This window comes from Leucopleurus acutus (assembly GCF_964270905.1).
Source record: "Leucopleurus acutus genome assembly, chromosome: 11".
In the NCBI taxonomy this organism is placed as follows: domain Eukaryota; kingdom Metazoa; phylum Chordata; class Mammalia; order Artiodactyla; family Delphinidae; genus Leucopleurus; species Leucopleurus acutus.
The window spans coordinates 96,667,396-96,689,156 of record NC_139152.1 but is presented as its reverse complement, the minus strand read 5'-3'; the positions used below and the strand labels follow the sequence as shown (position 1 = coordinate 96,689,156).

General features: G+C 42.8%; 1 protein-coding gene and 1 pseudogene across 3 annotated transcripts in view; both read right to left on the bottom strand.

Annotated features, from left to right (window-relative positions):
- XRCC6 (X-ray repair cross complementing 6) overlaps positions 1–21,664 on the bottom strand; it is a 29,479-nt gene extending 7,815 nt beyond the window's left edge. The window contains exons 1-11 of one of the 2 annotated variants that reach the window (XM_082851033.1): positions 21,599–21,664; positions 20,356–20,442; positions 17,740–17,852; positions 12,883–13,021; positions 12,374–12,628; positions 11,642–11,825; positions 7,406–7,592; positions 5,435–5,603; positions 4,543–4,704; positions 1,664–1,793; positions 383–483 (exon numbers count right to left, since the gene is read on the bottom strand). In XM_082851033.1, the coding sequence (XP_082707159.1) occupies positions 383–483; positions 1,664–1,793; positions 4,543–4,704; positions 5,435–5,603; positions 7,406–7,592; positions 11,642–11,825; positions 12,374–12,628; positions 12,883–13,021; positions 17,740–17,852; positions 20,356–20,434 (1,519 nt within the window). In that variant the 5' untranslated portion in view covers positions 20,435–20,442; positions 21,599–21,664. Of the gene's footprint in view, positions 1–382; positions 484–1,663; positions 1,794–4,542; positions 4,705–5,434; positions 5,604–7,405; positions 7,593–11,641; positions 11,826–12,373; positions 12,629–12,882; positions 13,022–17,739; positions 17,853–20,355; positions 20,443–21,100; positions 21,178–21,598 lie in introns of those variants that run through there. The other variant, XM_082851032.1, reaches the window with a different exon arrangement.
- On the bottom strand, positions 20,466–21,701 carry LOC309968972 (small ribosomal subunit protein uS12-like; annotated as a pseudogene). The gene is made up of 2 exons: positions 21,690–21,701; positions 20,466–21,245 (listed from the first exon to the last, which is right to left on the bottom strand). The product of its transcript is annotated as a small ribosomal subunit protein uS12-like (transcript).
- Between the last annotated feature and the right edge of the window lie 60 nt (positions 21,702–21,761).

Here is a 21,761-nt window from a genome sequence, read left to right as displayed (position 1 = left end):
ACAGTAACAGAACCTACCTCATAGTCACGCAGAACAAATGAGTCAACACACAGGACAACAAGGCCTGGCACACAGTAAGCACTCAATAAATGTTGCAGATTTTTGTTTTTAACTTTTACCAACATGTAGTCATGGATGGTCTACTTCAGAGGCAGGTCTCAGAAGCCTGGCACTTCCTCCTCCTCTTACTGCAGAATCGGCCAAACCCGTTCCCAGGCAATCTAAGCTGGTCTAGGAAACCTCTCAGGCAGAGATGATCTGGACCACAAGGTTGTGTACTTAGAGGGTGCTAGGAAATGCATCCATATTACTGGTCCAGAGTAAAATCGACACGAAAGCCTCCCACGAAAAGAACTTCTCAACTCAGTCACGGCCTCCTTACGTGTCAGATCCACGGCTTGTTCGGGCTCCATCAAATCCAAAGCCAAGGCCTCCATGTTCCTAAAGTGCTGCTGCAGCACTGGGTTCTCAAAGCTGTCACTTCTGTTAAAACATTAACAGTGGCATGAATAAGTTAAAAAATAAAAATTTAAACATTTAAAAACTAAAATAATAAAGTTAAAAACCCAGCTGAGACAGCGAAGGCCCAAGGTCAGCTGAGAAATACACCCCAGGTAAAACAGTTGGGAATCTTATCTCTTGAATCAACTTCTCTCTTTCCAATTTTCAGTTTATTGTCCAATGCTAGGGATCCAGAAGCAAATTTTAAAGCAAAATAATACCTGCCCACCTGTCTGTCACTGGAAGCTGTGGACAGAGACAGAAACAGAGGAGGCAGGGCCAGAGGAGGTAAGTACAGAGAAAACACAACAGAGGGATGGTGGGAGGTGAGGAGACAACGAAACTGAGTATTCTTTCTTCCCATACTCGATAGAACATGAAAGTAAAAACAGAAAGAATCTAGAGGCATACAGTCCTACACTTGAATCCTGGCTCCAGTTCCTTCTAGGTGGGTGAGTCTCGGCAAGCTGCCTCACTCCTCTAAGCCTCAGTTTCTTTACCTGTAAAATGGGCACCAAAACTTTCAGGGTTCTCATGAAGAATAAATGAGATACTGTTGGAGTTGTATCTAGAACAGTGCATGGCACATGGTAGAACCTTAACAATGCTTCCATTTGCCCAACAAAGGACTACACCAGGAGGTTTCCTTTGGAGAAAGAAGGTCACTTTGCCCACAGGTAGGAAGAGTTAGGGAAGTAGCCCAGAGACAAAAGACGAAATGTGAAAAAAATTATGTTTGGTGTCACCTTATGCGGGTTCTGGGAGATGGTCTGTGTGCATTATATAATCATTTTTTCAACCCCATGACAATTTACACTGGATTTACTTGCTTTTACTCACCATGTGACAACAAACAATCAAGGAGAAGGCCAACCAAGAATCTTCTCCTTACTGCTGCTTTGCGGAGCTTGTTCAACTAACCAACCTGGCTTTCTAAGCACAACACAGCAGGTCAACCAGCTGTGAACCCTTAGCACAATTCCAGAGCCTTCAATAAAAGAACTTCCACTCTCCCTATAGCTTCTAAAGACTAATTATCTATCAGTTGATGGAAAAGGATACAATCACATTCTCTTGGTTTATGCTTAACTCAAATCTCCAGTACGACCTTCAACTCAGGAGGCAGTTCCAGAAGAAAGCCTGTGAATGACCCATCACTCACCTGTACTTGAAGCGGAGCTTCTGAACAATAGCCTTCATCTTGTCTATCTGCTCTGGGTTTGCCATGACTTTTTCAGTAAAGGGCACCTTCCGTTTGTCATCAGCATAGGGCAAGAAGATGAGCTGGAAGCCTGAAGAAGAAAGAAAAATACGTTTTCGGAGATTTGACTCAACGAAAGGTTTCAGTCACTGAGCTATCGTTTTAATTCCTTTTTTAAAAAAATTAAGCTATTTTATTTTTGGCTGCATTGGGTCTTAGTTGAGGCAAGCAGGATCTTTGTTGCAGCACGGTGGGCTTCTCTCTCATTGTGGCACACAGGCTTAGTTGCTCCGCAGCAAGTGGGATCTTAGTTCCCGGACCAGGGCTCGAACCGGTGTCCCCTGCATCGGCAGGCAGAGTCTTAACCGCTGTGCCACCAGGGAAGTCTCCTGAGCTGTTGTTTTTTTCTCAGCTCCAATTCACCCTTCTGCGTGCTGTGCTGCTGGAGCTAGGACCCTGCAAATCCCATTTCTCCTTTACCAGCTGATTCCCGTTAGCATCTGCCTAGCAGACTCCCTTTGGAGTCTCCAGAGGGGGACCTGAAAGGAGACTTCTTCCTTCCTTCTCAGGTACTTCCTGTTCCTGCCAGTGTCGCCCCAGCCAGCTTCCAGCCACCAGCTTTTTCCATACACCCAGAACCAGGTGGACAGTGCCCCTCCCTGGAGGGCTACATCCAACTCTGTCGGCCCCTCCTCCGAGCTTCAACCTCTCCCCTTTGCTCCCCAGTCCCCACCATGTGCTAGAAGGGAAGAGGTAACAGTTACCAGCTGACCCTGTCCAGTTGCTGACAGGCTCTAGAAAGACTGAAAAATCTAGAGACTGGAACCCACTGCTGCTGCCAGGTGAAGAGCCCTTGCTGGCAATGCCAACAGCACTGAGCAAGAGGAAGTCTCTTAGCTCTCCACGGCCCTAATGTCTCCCTCTAGCACCCACTATTGACAGAGCATCACCGAGAGCCCGTTGGCAAAGGAGAAATGGGGCTTGGAGAGCCTCTGCTTCACCAGCACAGAGCTGAGAGACAAAGCGTCAGAACTGACATAAGGTGTTCCTGAGCATTCACATGACCAGGGTTGGAAATATAACGCATTCAAAGACTTACTTTATAATTTTTATTAGCATGGCTAAAGAGGAAGGATGGGACTCCCTGGTGGCGCAGTGGTTACGAATCAGCCCACCAATGCAGGGAACATGGGTTCGAGCCCTGGTCCGGGAAGATCCCACATGCCGCAGAGCAACTAAGCCCGTGCGCCACAACTACTGAGCCTGCGCTCTAGAGCCCGCGCGCCACAACTACTGAAGCCCGTGTGCCTAGAGTCCGTGTTCTGCAACAAGAGAAGCCACTGCAGTGAGAAGCCCATGTACCGCAACGAAGAGTAGCCCCCGCTCACCGCAACTAGAGAAAGCCCATGCGCAGCAACAAAGACCCAACACAGCCATAAATAAATAAATATTTTTTAAAAAGAAGGATGACTAGTAGTCATCTGTTGGCTGCTTTGTGCTAGGCACTTATCTGTTTATTAACTTATTTCAAATGTGAACTGACCTTGAGAGAAAGGTGTTCCAGAATTCTCATCTTTGCAGATAAGGAACATAAACAGAAAGGTTAAATTATTTGCCCAAGGGCTTCCCTGGTGGTGCAGTGGTTGAGAGTCCACCTGCCGATGCAGGGGACACGGGTTCGTGCCCCGGTCCGGGAAGATCCCACATGCTACAGAGCAGCTGGGCCCATGAGCCATGGCCACTGAGCCTGCGCGTCTGGAGCCTGTGCTCCACAACGGGAGAGGCCACAAAAAAATAAATAAATAAAAATAAAAAAAATTATTTGCCCAAGTTGGCCAACTAACAGGTGGCAGAGAAGGGTCTAAAACAAAAGAAAGTGAGCTTTCAGACACATAAGTGTAAGACAAAGTCAAGTGTGACTTCAAAACCCACGGTCATGGAACTTCCCTGGCATCGCAGTGGATAGGACTCCACACTCCCAATGCAGGGGGTCTGGGTTCCATCTCTGGTCGGGAAACTAGATCCCACATGCGTGCTGCAACTAAGAGTTCGCATGCTGCAACTAAGGAGCAGGTGAGGCGCAACTAAGGCGCCCTGAAGCCGCAACTAAGGAGCCCTGGAGCCGCAACTAAAGAGCCCTAGAGCCACAACAAAGGAGCCCACCCGCTGCAACTAAGACTCGGTGCAACCAAATAAATAAATAAATATTTTTTTTTAAAAAAGGGGCTTCCCTGGTGGCGCAGTGGTTGAGAGTCCGCCTGCCGATGCAGAGGACACGGGTTCGTGTCCCGGTCCAGGAAGATCCCACATGCCGTGGAGCGGCTGGGCCCGTGAGCCATGGCCGTTGAGCCTGTGCGTCCGGAGCCTGTGCTCCGCAACGGGAGAGGCCACAACAGTGAGAGGCCCACATACCGCAAAAAAAAAAAAAAAAAAAAAAAACCCCACAGTCATTCCATGATACCTCACTGCTTTGGTATACACAAGAGATAAACCAACCATTAAATATTACAAGGGTACCAAACAATGGTTTTTAGTAAAGAATGTGTCAGCAGTGAGACCACATGAACTTATGCCAGTAACCTGCAAACAGTCCCTATGAAGTCAATTTTCAACCCTGGCTGCAGAGCTGCCTTGTACAGTTGTACATGCTGTGCACTGCACAACCATATTTGACAGACTTACCTGGCTGTTCATCAAATTCACCTGTGCAATCTTATAAACACACATTTCCCAGGCCCCACTCCTGGAGACTCTGGTTCAGCAGGTCTGAGTTGGTATCCCAGGAATGACTCCAAGGCTAAGCAAGGTTCAGAAGCACTGAAATTATCTCTTTCACATACCTGGGGGAGTCACCTGAATTTTCTGGTCATCCAGCTCCTCTTCCTGTGGCATCAAGGCCACAAAACAAGGGGGGACATTCTGGCGGGGTGTGTACCTGCACACTGCCATGACCTCCTTCTCCAGACACTTGGTGAGTAGAGCACTGAATAGGGTTGAGCTCCCTGGAAAACAAACATCCCAGGGATCTATATCCTAAAGATGTCTCCTCCTTTCTTAGCCCACGTTATAAACCTACAGTTTCTCTCACATTTTCTTAAAAGCATTTATGATACTTTGATAGCTCAGGGGTGATGGACCCAGAGGTGAGGGTAAAGTGAGGGTAGCAGAGGCATAGCAAGGAAGAGAAAGGAAAGGGCACCTCAAATACTCCATTTAGAGGTGTGAATTATTACAGTCAGTTCACTTTTACTATCATTAGGCTAATGACATAAGCCCTAGCTGCTAATGAAAACCAGTCAGGTCAGATCTGGGAGGTTCATTAGCTATAGCACAGAGGAATATAGGTCTGGACAGCACAAATAAACCCAATGGCCAAGTTCATATCATCCTTAATCGCAACACTAGGGAAGAAGCCAGGTTTGTTTTTTAGTTTTTCCCGAACTCTTCACCTGATGCCTCAAAGAAAGAATTTCATAGCAACTAAGTTTTAAATATGCTAATTCCATATCCCTTCCTGGATATTCACAATGCTATCAGTATATTATAGTTCCTAAAGAAATCTCTTTAACTTTGTTTAGTCCCACGTTTCCAAAATTTATTTGAGCGTGAAACACTTTCAAAACACCCAGTAACACATCCTATATAGTTTCCAGCAGCAGCCATTTAGGAATGCTGCTCGGTAAATTGCCTTCTGCGTGGCTTATTCGTTTATCCCTGGTTTATGCCCCTTACCATTTATCAGGGACTCCTCGGGGTACACGAACAGGGAGGGCCTCAGGTAATGGTGCTTCTTCAGCATTATCAAGGGCTTGAAACCGATGAGAATCAAACCTGGTTCATCAAACCGTTTAAGCTCTTCTGTTTCCTCTTTCTCTAATACAATCTGACGACTCCCATAGGTCTATAGAAGGGGAACAACGAGGGCCACATAGCCAGGACACACAGAGATACGAAATGGTTGCCATATGACACTAGCAAGTTAAAATCAGTTTTCTTCTAAGGAGCAGGAAGAGGGCTCATCAGAGGCATCTTCCTCCTATCAACAGCAATTGACAGGTATTGAGTGCCAGCCAGGCACTTTACTTTTGCCACCCAGTTTATCATCTGTAACAATCCTAGGCAGTAAATGTTAAAAACTCTGTTTTGCAGATGAGTGAACTGAGGCTCTACAGTTAGTAACTTGCTCCAGAGTATACAACCGAATTGGGCTTTGAACTGTACCACATCTGTCTGGTGCTAAAGGCCATGCTCTTCAGGCATTTGTTCCTTCCCTCATTTAATGTGTACTAAACCCTCAGCATCATCCCTGACACACAAAGGATGCTCAAACCTTACCTACTTATTGAGAGGACCTACGTCAGGTATTGTGCTAGGTCTCAGTGTAGGAGGCTCACACGCACACACACATACACACATACTACTTCCAAACTTTAACATTTGCATTTTGCTCCTAAATATGTGATTAGTAACAGAACTTAGTAAAGGTCAAATTTGGGTTTTATAAACAAAAACAGAGCCCTTAAGACTTTTTGTAGGCACAGTTAATCAAGAAAGAAACTTAGTAACCGGAAGAGCTACTGCCTATGAATAAACCAACATGGAAAACTAGCTACTTCCAAAATGGAAGGAGAAATTTCTTGTCGTCTTCTCCTCCTGAAAAGTAGGGCAAGACACTCTGGCCTGAAATTTGTGCTCCAAAAGACATCTCGAGGGTTGAATCAAAATAATATTTAATTTTAGTCACTTAGTTGATCCTTCTAGGTCCTGAACTTAGGCAAAATCGCTCTCCCACGTTTTGCATAACTAAAAAGGAAGGATGACTCACTTGATTTTAATTTCAGATATCAAATCCTTCTATAGGGAACTACATTCAATATCCTGAGATAAACCATATGGAAAAGAATATTTAAAATGTATATATATATGTATAACAGAATCACTTTGCTGTACAGCAGAAATTAACAGAACTTTGTAAATCAACTGTACTTCAATTAAAAAAATCCTTCTATAGATTGAACAAAGGTGAGAGGATGAGGAGAGATAATGTTCTGCATCCTTAGTATGTCTTTCAGATTAAGAAAGGCATGAGGGGGGCTTCCCTGGTGGCGCAGTGGTTGAGAGTCCGCCTGCCAATGCAGGGGACACGGGTTCGTGCCCGGGTCCGGGAGGATACCACATGCCACGGGACCCGTAAGCCATGGCCGCTGAGCCTGCGCGTCCGGAGCCTGTGCTCCGCAGCGGGAGAGGCCACAATGGTGAGAGGCCCGCATACCGCAAAAAAAGAGGGTATCATTTCAAGGCACAGGAAAAACTGGTTAGTTTGGCAAAAAAAAAAAATCTCCCTAAAACGAGGGTACTTCACACCTAACACACTTTCTTTCCCTAGCTCATCTCCCTAGTTAACTATAAAACAATTTCTGCCACTGTACTGGAATTAGACTGTTAAGACTCAGAGTGGCATGTGCTGGCTGATCGAGGGCTGAAGTTTTCACTGACACCTCTTCCAAATACTGGCTCTAACTTTCTAGCTCCCAAGGTATTACTGATCTAGATGCCATATTCCAAAGGGTAATGACAACAATTTTCTAGCTTGGCTAGAAAGATGCGCACATGAAAGTTATTTAACTAGTTAGGCTGATCATGTCTCCCCCTCCCTGTTAACTCTTCAACAGGACAAAATTCAGTAAGAAGGCAGAGACCTACCTGGGACCTCTTGGTGTCGCTAGGCAAAAGCAAACTGCCTGTATTTACATTAAATGTCCGGGTCTTGGTTTTCACTGGTTCATTTGTTTCCCGATAAAGCCTCACTGGAGAAGGTTTGAGAGCCTTCTGGACCATATTATAAATGCCAACAGTGAGCGCTACATCTTTGTTGAGCTTAAGCTTCAACCTGAAGGAGAGAAAAATTTTTTAATTTGGACAGAAAGAGTATATTTTCCTATCTAAAATTCATTCATGGCACCCAAGCCCTGATTTGTTTTATTCTCTCCAATAACCTAAGCTTTTCGAATACAAATATAAAGCTTTTTAATAATACAATGGAGTTTGCTGTAATACATCTCAGCGTCTATACTGCACAATATTAGTCTCAGAATGTATTGTTAACTCCTTAAAATAATGATAAAGAATGTACCATAATAAAAATAATGAATTTTTAAATAGAGCCTAGCAATTTATTAAATCACTTTACAGTTTTTCTCTCATTTAATCATCATTATAATCCTATAAGTACTGTATTATCTGCTGCTTCTGCTTGTCTACTATACCTTCCCTCTTATTTTAACAATGAAACCCCAATTTTTCTTAGGGAACCACCCTTGCCCCACTGCAGTTTTAGGAAAATGTTCATCCAGGTGCTATGCTTTACCCTGACCAAGAGATAGGCACATCTGGCCCAGGCTCAAGCCATCAGACTTATTCTCCTGAGAATCTGGGTCTTAAACAGTGACCAAGAAAGGACACGGTTGGAGGGGATGCTTGCTGACAGTGGTACCCCAAAGACGCTGTCAATAATTTTTATTTTCTAGATTCCTGGTGCCACCCTGGTTCCTATACTACCCACCCTGTTCAGGATTTTGTTTTAATATGCTGAAATTAGTCAAGAGTCAGTTTCTGTTACTTGCTACCCAATAACCTTATTGTTGTCATTTTTACAGATGAAAACACTGAGGCTCAGGGATGTTACCTAACTTGCCCAAAGACATACAACTAATGAAAACTGGTATTCAAATTCACGTATGTTTGATTCAAAGCTCAGGTACTTTTCCTTTATAACATTTTGCTCCAGAGTATTTATATCAACATCTTAAGCACAAATAGGACCTCTTGAAAATGTGTTCTATAATAAAGACAACATGCAAAAATATTTACAATACAATACTGTGGGGGAAAAAGGCAGAACAGAAAACTAACCTGTGCTACACATTCTCTTCAAGCACACACGGAACATTCTCTAGGATAGACCATATACTGAGACACAAGACAAGTCTAAATGCATCTAAAAAAACTGAAATTGGAAATTCCCTGGTGGTCCAGTGGTTAGGACTCTGCACTTCCACTGCAGGGGACACAGGTCAATTCCTGGTCAGGGAACTAAGATCTCACATGCTGTGCAGCGCAGCCAAAAAGAAAAAAATAAAAAGGATTGCTATCATACAAAATATGTTCTTTACCCCAAATGGAACTAAGTTAGAAATCCACAACAGAGAGAAATCTGGGAAAACCTCAAATATTTGGAAAGTAAACAATACAATTCTGAATAACCCAGGATGTCAAAGGAGAAATCACAAGGGAAATTTAAAATGATTTTGAACTGAATGAAAGTGAAAACACAACATATCAAAAGGTATAGGATGCAGCTAAATCAGTGCTCAGAGGGAAATTTATAGCTTTAAAACCTTTATCCCAAAAGAAGAAAAGTCTTAAATTAATAACCGAATCTTCACTGTTGTAGAATGTTTAGCAGTATTTACTTTAAAGAAGAGAACATGTTTAAACAAGTTATAGCTAGTTCAAAGGTATATTGGTTCACACAGTAGAAAGAACATTGGTTTGGGACAGAGCCCTGACTAGAAATTTTAGGTTCCTGGAGCAAGCACCTGGTAGGTATGGTACAATTTGGTAATGTATGATGTGCCCCAGAGATGAGTGTTAGTAACAGATGGGCATTAGTAATAACACCACCCATTTGATGGCTTCCTACTTTAAATCATTCCGGCTTACTAGGTGTTAAACACAGTTGTTTAAAGGCTGCTGAAGGAGAGCTGACAATAAATGTAACCGATTTAAAAACTGCACAATCTGCAAAAGTAATTTTTTAAAATTGTTGTGCCCTCTAAATTTTAGTATCCTGGGAAAAAGCACTGGTCAATGTGGTCTACTCTGGCCTCAGGCTTCAAGTGACCTTAGTTCTATTTCTGAACCAAAAGAGCCAATTGGTTAGTCCCCCCACCCCATATTAAATGTTCACATCTATAAACTAAGGTACCTTTCAACCTTGAAAATGTCATAACTCTAAGTTAAGACAGAATTATAGTATAACATCATGTGGTTTGTGTCATACCAAGGAAAGGAAAATGTGAAAGCCCACAGCACAAAACAAGCTGCTTATGTTAAACTTCATCTGAAATGATTTAAGGTTAATAAATGTTACTAATGGGTAGGTTTCAACCCAACTCAAAGCACTGTTTTTATAGATTAAATGAGGTAATTATATTAACAAAGAACTTAGGACATACGGATGAACTGGTTTGCAGGGCAGAAATAGAGACACAGGTGGCACAGTGGTTAAGAATCTGCCTGCCGGTGCAGGGGACACGGATTCGAGCCCTGGTCCGGGAAGATCCCACATGCCGCGGAACAACTAAGCCCGTGCGTCACAGCTACTGGGCCTGCGCTCTAGAGCCCGCGAGCCACAACTACTGGGCCCACGTGCTGCAACTACTGAAGCCTGCCCACCCTAGAGCCCGTGCTCTGCAACAAGAGAAGCTACCTCAATGAGAAGCCCGCGCACCGCAACACCCTGCACGCAGCAAGAAAGACCCAACGCAGCCAAAAATAAATAAATAAATTTATTAAAAAAAAGAAAGAAACAAACAAACAAATAGAGACACAGATGTAGAGAACAAATGTATGGACACCAAGGGGGGTAAAGTGGCAGGGGTGGGAGTGGTGGTGTGATGAATTGGGAGATTGGGATTGACATATATACACTAATATGTATAAAATGGATAACTAATAAGAACCTGCAGTATAAAAAATAAATAAAATTCTAAAATTCACACACAAAAAAAAGAACTTAGCACAGTGCCTGGCACATAATAATTATGCAATAAAATAATTCTATTATTTTATTATAGCAAGAATAAGTGTGATAATTTTCTAAGCCTTAGGCAATTAATTCTCAAACAGCTCCAATTTATTATTATTACTACCAAGTATCCTATAATGACTCTTTCACAAAATAGTAAGAATAGCTAACGTTTATAATTACTATGTTATTCCATTTAATCATCACAGCAGCCCTATAAAGAGGGACCATTTTTGCTCCCATTTTACTGAGGCTCAGAGAAGTTACATGATTTACCCCAGGTCACACAGCAGAGGACTAGAATCTGAGCCAATCTGACTCTAGAACCTACTTTTAACCACCATTTTATCCCCCCTGCCACTCCCACCAATATGTGTAGATTTCCAAATTATAGTAGTAACAATATTCTACCATTTCAGGAAGGAGAAAAGGTGACAGGGTAATTGTTTGAGGAAAGAGAAATAGTTCCTGGGAGGAAAAGGAGAACAATGACAAAACTATAACTGTAGCAATGAGCTGCTTCATGGTTTCCTTAAAATATTTAATTTCATGGGTTTTCTAGTAGAATTGTCAGTAATCTCTTGAAAACAGCTCAAAAACTACCAAGGGTCTTATTCCTCTATACTGAGGAAACTATTCTAAAATGAAAGTCTGATGCTCTTTAGGAAGAAACACTGAGGCGGCCTTAGGATTCTAATGTCAAAGGTCTCTAAAGGAAGATAATCCAACCACCTGGTTCTTATTGGTCTCAAGTTTATAAGAAATTAGAATAACACAATTTTAACAACAATGATAATAACTAAAATTTATTGAGTTTTTGCTCTATACCAGGTACTATCGTTATCCCCAATTTACAGAGGAGAAGAAAACAGACAATGTCCTAGTGAGTGCAACTGTTTACCCCAAAGGAGTGGAGAGCTGTTTTATTTTGGAGAAACAGCATACCAGCTCTTTCTAGAGAAAGAGAAGCAAATAGCTTGTGCTATCCTGAAATAAAGCAAGTTTTTTTTTTAGAGGAACAGTGAGGCAGTGGTACAGCCCAGAGTTAAGGAGCCAGGGAGGTCAAAGCCATGCACTGCTTACGATCAGTTAGGGGCCTTGTGGGCAGCTGACCCAGGCTTAGTGCCTACCTGTAGAGCACGCGCTTCCTGGTCTCCTTGGCGCGAACCTTCCTCAACAGGTCTTTGAGCTTGCTCGACTCCTCAAAGTGAACCCCTATGTCCTCATCCTCTGCTATGCTGATAATATCTCTGTAGAACAAGGATATGTCAAAGCCCCCACGTTTCCTTAGGTGCAACAAGTCAAGGAAGATACCTGGAGCGAGGATAGACAAAAGTGAGGGGAAACAATTTCCAGCAAGGGAGAATTTTTTTCAGTTAAGTTTAAATATGCTGTTAAAAGCTCCCAAAGAACTAGATTGATTATAAACATTTTCAGGACTTAGAGAAAGTGGTTAAGGGGATCAGCTGCTCTAATGACTTCAGACAACTTATTCAAATAACCACCATTTGTGGTGGCGTTAAAGTCAAGAAAAGCTCCCTCTGGTAGAGCCCTTCAGACAACTAATGGCCTGGTCATTTTCACTGGGAATATTACATAGGGGTCTCCCCCAGCTTCACTATCTTGTGTCATTTTACTCTGAAGGGTGGAAAGCAACTATTTGACATCAGCTATAAAAAAGCAAAAAAAAATTAAGTGCCAAGTTAAAAGTACAGGGGGCGACTTCCCTGGAGGTCCAGTGGTTAAGACTCCTCGATTCCATTGCAGGCAGCACGGGTCCGATCCCTGGTCGGGGAACTAAGATCCCACAAGCCGCACAATGCGGCCAAAGAAATAAAATAAAAGAACAGGGGAATGCCGACCTGTGTCACGGAGATCCCCAGCTTTGGTCCTGGCCCTGCTGGCTTTGGCACTGTCATTGCCGTGGGGGTCATCTTCATTGGTGAAAAGCATGATCCTCTTATGGCTCATCTTGAACTGGACATCGCTAAAGAGGTTGGCGCAGACCCACAGTACTTCACTTAGGGAGTAGTCAGATCCATGGCCAATTAGGTCTTGGAAATGTTTCTTCCCCTCCTGCCCCTTAAAGCGGTCAAGCTCTAGCACTCGTTTAGCACCTGATCAGAGACAGGGAGTCAAATGGGCAGAAAAGTCGGAACAGTGTCAGTGTTTTACAAGACTAACAGAAGCTCTTTCTCACCCAGAGCTGTTTAACCCACATAACAAAAGTCTACACCCCAGTAAGAACCCCCTTGTGCAGGAAAGCATACTCCCAGTCAAGATGTTATCTGCTTCCTTGTTCACATCCCCCTTTGTGCATGTTAGTGACCTTCTCATGTAAGGGAAAAGCTGATCTTAGAATACTACTGACCTGGATTATCCAATTCCTGCAAGACGTAAATATTTTTGAAATTCACTGAATTTTTGTCCTTCTTGGTACCATAGAACACCACTGCCAAGAGATCTCGATCACTGCTTATGATCTTACTGGTGTATACACTCCGGATACACTGAAAAAACAAACATAAAATTTCAATTAATATTTAACTACGTACCACTAAACTTAAGCTCCACAGGTGCCTGACACATAGGAGGGCACTCAATATATATTTGCTGAATTTGTACATGGCATTAGAGTAAGGCGTGACCCCTACCTTCAGGAAACTCATAATCCAGTGAGGGTGATGGTCATTTATATTATGTATAACACAAAGCAAAGTGTGGTTAAGTATACAACAGACATATAAGCAGTCCCTACAATAAGAAATCAGAGAATTCAAAACATGAAGGGCTTCCCTGGTGGTGCAGTGGTTGAGAGTCTGCCTGCCGATGCAGGGGACGCGGGTTCGTGCCCCGGTCCGGGAAGATCCCACATGCCGCGGAGCAGCTGGGCCCGTGAGCCATGGCCACTGAGCCTGCGCGTCCTCAGCCTGTGCTCTGCAACGGGAGAGGCCGCAACAGTGAGAGGCCCGTGTACCGAAAAAAACCAAACAAACATGTATATACTCCAGAAGGAAACTCTGCTATAGGGAAATAAAAATCAATAAAAGCCCAGCACTAGAATCGGAAAACGTGGATTTGAGTCCCAATGATGTCACTTACTTAATTGGCTGAGTTTGAACAGGCCATTTGATCATTCCTCAAGTAGCTTTTTTTTTTAATGTGGACCATTTTTAAAGTCTTTATTGAATTTTTTACAATATTACTTCTGTTTATGTTTTGGTTTTTTGGCCCCGAAGCACGTGAGATCTTAGCTCTCTGACCAGGGATCAAACCCACACCCCCTGCATTGGAAGGCAAAGTCTTAACCACTGGACCACCAGGGAAGTCTCTTTTCCTCAAGTAGCTTGATACCAAGGAACAAAATTTACATATATAAAATAATTACATATATAAAAGGTTTAAGTGAATGTTAGTATATGTGACATTAATAAATAATGGAAAATAAATCTATACCTACTAAAAGCAACTTTTGAAATAAAATTTGCCTAATTACACAATTAAACACATCAGTATTCCAGGAAATATAAACTAAAGCCATATCTAGTAAATCAGTGTCTCATAAGTGGTCAGTCCTGGTGGCCTATAATTCTGGGGGTACTGACAAAATTAAGTTTCTGATTCTGCAAAACTGAGGAATAAACCAACAATGGTGACCCCCCTCCATATCCTGCTTGAGACTCTACCTGGCCTTCCTCCATAGCAATTCTCTCCTTAAACGCAGAACTTATGGTATGTCTAGTCATTGACAGTTATCTTCATGGCAAGCAATCATTTCTTTTTATTTATTTGTTTATATATTTATTTTTCATATTTATTTATTTATTTGGCTACGCTGGGCAGGATCTTTAGTTGCGGCATGCGAGATCTTAGTTGTAGCATGCAGGATCTAGTTCCCTGACCAGGGATCAAACCTGTGCCCCCTGCAGTGGAAGTCTTAACCACTGGACTGCCAGGGAAGTCCCAGTGAGGGCTTCTTTAGGTTCTACTATTAACCACCCCTCCCCACCCACACACACACACACACAAACTAAAATAGAATTTTAGAAAATGTTTTTTCATTGCTCCTTATCAAATACATTACGTTCATCAGTGAATGTTTCACTTATTCACTACATAATACTACAGTTGCTTCTGGGTTCTCTAGGCGTTAGCATTTCATGAACCCTTTCAAATTACATGTAGAACTGTATCTTTTTGGGGAGAGGGTACATAGCCTTCATCACATCTTCAAAGAGGTCCATGGTCCAAAAAAGGTTAAAGCAGTGCTTCTCAAAGAGTGATCTCCAAACAACATCAGCGTCACCTGGGAGCTCTGTTGGAAATGCAAATTCTTGGTCCCTCCTCTAGACCTATAGAATCAGAAATTCTGATTGCAGGGTAAGGCCCTGCAATCTGTGTCAACAGCCCTGCAGGTGATTCTGATGTAGGTTAAAGTTTGCAAACCACTGCTTTAAAGTTAAGAATTGTTTTTATTAATTCTTTTTTTAGATGCAAGATATTCTGACTTGTCAATTGCAAGAACTGTCTGTGTACAAATTAGGACATGAGAAGCTTCTGTTTGGTTCCAAACTCCAGAAATATGAGAAATGAGATGTACAATAAATCCTTAAAAATTCTTCTCTATGAAGAAATACTAAACTTTTTAATTAAGGTGAAATTCACATACAAAATTAATCTTTTTTTTTTTTTTTTTGCGGTACGTGGACCTCTCACTGTTGTGGCCTCTCCCGTTGCAGAGCACAGGCTCCGGACGCGCTGGCTCAGTGGCCATGGCTCACGAGCCTAGCCGCTCCGCGGCATGTGGGATCTTCCCAGACCGGGGCACGAACCCGTGTTCCCTGCATCGTCAGGCGGACTCTCAACCACTGCACCACCAGAGAAGCCCCAAAATTAATCATTTAAAGTGAACAATTCAGTGTTCAATTTAGTACATTCACAATGTTGTGCAACCACCACCTCTATCTAGTTCCCAAACATTTTTATCATCCCAAAAGCAGACCCCATACCAATTAAGCAGTTGCTCCCTCCCCTGCAGCACCTGGTAACCACCAACCTGCATTCTCTATGGATTATCTATTCTATACTTCATATAAATGTAATCATACAGCATGTGACCTTTTGCCTGGCTTCTTTCACTTAATGTAATGTTTTCAAGGTTCATGCACCTTGTAGCATGTATCACTACTTCATTCCTTTTTATGACTAATATTCTACTGTATATATAAACATTTTGTATATCCACTGAGAAAGTTTTAGAATGAGATAGGGGTGGTGATTATTGCATGACGTGAATGACTAAATACCTTAAAACTGTATACTTTAAAATAGTTAATTTTGTTATGTGAATTAGACCTCAATTTAAAAAGTAAAAATATTTAATCCTCATAATAGTTTGACAAAGTAGGTACTATTATTTTATTTTTTATTTTTAATAAATTTATTTATTCATTTATTTATTTTTGGCTGCACTGGGTCTTCGTTGCTGCGCACGGGCTTTCTCTAGTTGCAGCAAGCCAGGGCTACTCTTTGTTGCAGTGCACAGGCTTCTCACTGCGGTGGCTTCTCTTGTTGCACAGCAAGGGCTCTAGGTGCGCGGGCGTCAGCAGTTGTGGCATGCGGGCTTCAGCAGTTGTGGCTCGCGGGCTCTAGAGTGCAGGCTCAGTAGTTGTGGCACACGGGCTTAGTTGCTCCACGGCATGTGGCATCTTCCCGGACCAGGGATCGAACCTGTGTCCCCTGCATTGGCAGGCAGATTCTTAACCACTGTGCCACAAGGGAAGCCCAAAGTAGGTACTATTATTATCTCCATTTTACAGATGAGAAAACATATCAAGAGCTTCAGCAACTCTTCCAATATCATACAGTTTGTAAGTGGCAGAATCAAGATCTGAGTAGCTGTTATTTATTTAATTGGGTAAACACCTAGGAGGGGAACTGCTGGCTCATGTCAGTCTACGTTTAACTCTTTGAGGAACTGCCAAACTGTTTTCCACAGCAGCTGATCCATTTCACATTCCCACCAACAATGTATGAGAGTTCCAATTTCTACATCCTTGCCAACACTTCTTATTGTCCCTTTTTCTTTTTTTTTAAATTACAGCAGTCCTAGTGGGTGGGTATGATACCTCATTGTGGTTTTGATTTGTATTTCTCTAATACCTAAAAATATTGAGCATCTCTTCATGTGCTTTTGGCCATTTGTACATCTTTAGAGAAATGTAAATTCAAGTTTTGTGCCCATTTTTAAATTGGGTTGTTTGTCTTTTTGTTGTAATAATCTTTTTCAACCACAGGTAATACTCAACTACAAAAGTACTCATCTCCACACCATAATAGCTGGAACTTCTTTCCTTCCTTTACACTGACATCTCTATAGAAAGAGGAGCCCACTTCTGCTACCAGGGCTAACACAGAAGGTGGAAGCAGTGTAGTCCCAGGGTCGGAAGTTCAAACCCAAAATAAAATGGGCCTGTTCTCCAACACTGCTACTCTTTTTTTTTTTTTTTAAGTTTATTTATTTATTTATTTTTGGCTGCGTTGGGTCTTTGTTGCTGCGTGTGAGCTTTCTCTAATTGCGGCAAGCAGGGGCTACTCTTTTTTTTTTTGTTTAAAGGAATTTTGCCTTATTTATTTATTTATTTATTTATTTATGGCTGTGTTGGCTCTTCGTTTCTGTGCGAGGGCTTTCTCTAGTTGCATCAAGTGGGGGCCGCTCCTGATCGCAGTGCGCAGGCCTCTCACTATTGCGGCCTCTCTTGTTGCGGAGCACAGGCTCCAGACGTGCCGGCTCAGTAATTGTGGCTCACGGGGCCTGTTGCTCCACGGCATGTGGGATCCTCCCAGACCAGGGCTCGAACCCGTGTCCCCTGCATTGGCAGGCAGATTCTCAACCACTGCGCCACCAGGGAAGCCCCCGGCCTACTCTTCGTTGCGGAGCGTGGGCTTCTCATTTCAGTAGCTTCTCTTTTTGCAGAGCACGGGCTCTAGGCACACAGGCTTCAGTAGTTGTGGCACGCGGGCTCTAAAGCACAGGCTCAGTAGCTGTGGCACATGGGCCTAGTTGCCCCGTGGCATGTGGGATCTTCCTGGACCAGGGATTGAACCCATGTCTCCTGCATTGGCAGGCGGATTCTTAACCACTGTGCCACCAGGGAAGTCTCCATATTTTTTAAAGTGGTGTTGATACTTTTTGTTGTTTGCTTAATTAAATGAAAGGTAGTCTTACCTGGATGCTCATGTCAAAAGGAGTCAACTCATCTTCATCCTGAGTTTCAAACATGGCCTCAGAAGCATCAATCAAAAAAATCAAACTATCTCTTCCTGAATATTTATAATCTCCTATGGGGAAAAAAATAGAAGGAAATGTTTGCCCTTGTTTTGTATTTATCATGTTTATTATTCATATAAAACAAACAGAGGGACTTCCCTGCTGGTGCAGTGGTTAAGACTCGCACTCCCAATGCGGGGGGCTAGGATTTGACCTCTGGTCAGGGAACTAGATCTCACATGCATGCCGCAACCAAGAGTTCACATGCCACAACTAAGGAGCTGCTGAACTGCAACTAAGGAGTCGGCCTGCCAGGGCTTCCCTGGTGGCGCAGTGGTTGAGAGTCCACCTGCCGATGCAGGGGACACGGGTTCGTGCCCGGGTCCGGGAAGATCCCACATGCCGCGGAGCAACTGGGCCCATGAGCCATGGCCGCTGAGCCTGCGCGTCTGGAGCCTGTGCTCCGCAACGGGAGAGGCCACAACAGTGAGAGGCCCACGTAACGCGGGGAAAAAAAAAAAAAAAGAAAGGAGTCTGCCTGCCATAACTAAGACCCGGGACAACCAAATTAATTAATTAAATCATCCGTCATAAGCATGTCAAAAAAAAAAACAACCCAAAACTTCTAAGAAATAGAATTAAAATAAAATAAAACAAATAAAGTAAAATAAAACAAATAGAGAAAAGCCCATTAAGCAAAATTATAATCTGAGGAATTCCCTAAGGTGAACACCCTTAGGGAATTTCTTGGTGGGCCAGTGGTTAGGACTCCATGCTTTCACTGCTAAGGGCGCGGGTTCAATTGCTGGTCAGGGAACTAAGATCCCGCAAGCCACAAGCTGCGCAATGCAGCCAAAAAAACAAGAAAAAAAGTGAACACCCTTAAAACCACCATGCACATCAGGCAATTGAATCTTGCCAGTCACCCCAGAAGCCCTCTCCAGGTCGCCTCCCAATTTTAACACCCACCTTCCTCCCAAGAGTAATCACCATCCTGACTTTTGGTAATCACTTAATTTTTTTCTTTATAATCATCCAAGCCAACATTCCTAAACACTGGTTTTGACTTTAAAAAAAACAAAAGTTTTTAAAGCCTCTTATAATCTGTAGATACCCCCTCTGTCTTTTGTCTCATAATTTATTTGCTGAAAAACCTGGATATTATGTCATATAGTTTTCCACCTTCTGGATTTTGCTGACTGCATTCTTTTGGTGTAGATTAACATAGTCCTCTGTCTTTTCTACTAAGGACCTAGAGAGGCTTCATTGGATTTGGGTTTTGGTTTTTTTTTTCTGGCATGATTACATTATAGGTGATGTTGAGTTTTTCATAAAACGGCATATAATATCTGGTTGTCTCCCTTTTTGACGATGCTGCTTCCTAATGCAGTAAATTTAATTACCCATCTTTTCTGAAGCAATACAGCAATACGTGTCAAGGGCCTTAAACAAAAATTCTACCTTGAGCCAGTGAACTCTACTTCTTAGGAATCTATCTTAAGAAAATAAAATATGGAAAAACCCTATGCAAAAATTTCCACAATGTTGTTTATTAAAGAAACTGAAAACTAAAATGTCCAACAAAAGGTAGAATGAACAAATTATAGCATATTTAAAATGATTTATAGAGGATATATTTGCAGTTACATGGAAAGATATATCTATAATACAGTAAGAAAAAAAGGCAGAACACAAAACTATGTATATATGTTTAAAATTCTTTTTGAAGAAGATGTAAATTTTGAAAATGTAAATTAAAATGAAAAAATATATGCACTATGATTACAACCATATAAAAAATCAGACAAAAACAAACTATATATAGTTACAAAATATAAAGAAAGATATATGAAGGAAATATGCAAAATGCCAAAATGCTAGTAGTGGTTGTGTTAGGGTGGTAGATTACATACATTACTGAATTCTGTTTTATTTTTTATATAAATAAAAAATATTTTTTATAAAAAAATAAATATAAAAAATATATAAAAAATATATTTTTCCTACTTTTAAAAAATAAAAATATTTTAAAAATTTCTACCCAGGACTTAAATTAACCAGTATGTAGAGTACAGGCACCCCTTATTTCTCTTCCTTTGTCCTATGTGTTACTGTGTTGTCTGAACATATACTCCCAAACCTGCAGGCTAGGTGAGGGAATGATTCTTGTAACTGTGTTGCTAATGTATACTCTTTGGTTGCTGCAGTTATTGAAGGGTGAAAGCATTTTTACACTGAGGTCCAAGAATGAGGAAAACTACTTTCCTGGGTGAGGAAGGGTCTTACCTGAGTCACCTAAGGTGACACAGGATACCAATGTTCAGGGTCATTTATTGGAGATCAATCTACCAGTGTCCAGCAAAAGTTTAAGGCTAGGAATGTTCCATAAACTAGAGTAGGACCTGAATAAAAGAGCCTAGGGTAGCTCTGCAAAGTTCAAAGGGAGAAAAGTATTGGAGATTCTCTGGGGAGAGAAGCATGGACCACAAGACAGCAAAGATCACCCAGCAGAGACAAGTAGGGAAAGTCTTTCTTCCACACACACAAGGGTACATGTTAATGAAAGTCACTTACCACCTTCTTCAAGGCCCTCCTCTTGATCTTCTTCTTCCTCATCACCCTGATTTTTGTAATAAGACTCCCACCCTGACATGTTGGTTACTGCTCACAAGATGAAAGAAAGTGGAGATCAGTAACAACCAAATTTAAACCTAAAAGTTATCGACCCCTAGGCTTCTTTGAGTTCTGTCCTAAAAGCTACATGTTACTGCTGAGGAACGTGGATGCTGGATCCTGCTGCCTGGAGAGCTTGGTAATTGAGATGCAAGGTAAAAGGGCATGGGGATCATTCCTGAAATAGTCTCACCTTAGCTATCCCTTAAGGACAATTCAGGGCCAGTGGCCCGTAATGACCTCTCTGACAGGTGTGCTGGGGCAGCCTGACCTGGAGGTCCAGTCCCGCCTCCAGCATCATCTGGCATATGAAAATTTATTACTATCGTGCTTTCATCATCAAAACTTATGATCTTGGTCTTTCCTTCTTGCCTTTGTATAAGGCCAAAAGAGTGACACTGGCTACTCTGACAACCTTAAAGCAGACTCCAGGAATGTCACTAACAGCATGACCTTTGCGACCAAATCCAGAAACCAGAACTTCATCATTTTCCTCAATAAAATTCAAACAACCATCATTGTGTACAAAGGGTGTGATTTTTTTTGCCATTCTTGATTAGCTGAACCCTGACACACTTCCTGATGGCAGAATTTGGCTGTTTGGCCCCTACTTTTTCAAGCACAATTCCCTTGGCATGAGAATCACCTCCAAAAGGGTTGGCCTTCAGGGCTGTACCCAAATGGGCTCTTTTGTACTGTTTATCATGCCACTCCTGGTCTCGTCGGCGGCTACGGAGCTTCCTGGCAGTACGAAGACCGCGACACTTGCCCAGCCTGCCTGCGCCACGGGCCTGAGCGAAAGAGCTCCGGCATCATCTGGATTTGAGAGATTCCCGGTCCAGTGTACTGCGTCCTTTAGCAGACCCACTTGTCCTCATCCCGCCCCCAAATCTCCCCCAACTCCTCAGCCAGCTATGCCCAGTGGGGTCTCAAACGCAGGCGGGCCTCCAAGGCCGGGTGCGCCTCCCCTCGGAGGAAGGAACAGGGATCAGAGGCCGTCTCCATCCCTCGGGTCCGCACACTTCTGGCTGACGCTGCCCCACGATGAGGCTACGGGGACGCGCAAGGCTGAGTGGGCAAAGCAAAATGAAGCCAGTCCTGGCAGAGAGCAACAAACACAAAACTCAGCCCAATTCCTACCTACCTTGAGCGTAAAGAAGAGATCAATTTGGGCAGAAGGCGGGGCGCCGCACACTCGCAGGCTCCTGTTCCCGCTCCCAATCAACGCCCCTTACGTCATCACGCATAGCGCGCACCTTTCGCGTCCAGGTGACACGCCCACTCTCGCAGGCGCTTTCCACACCCGT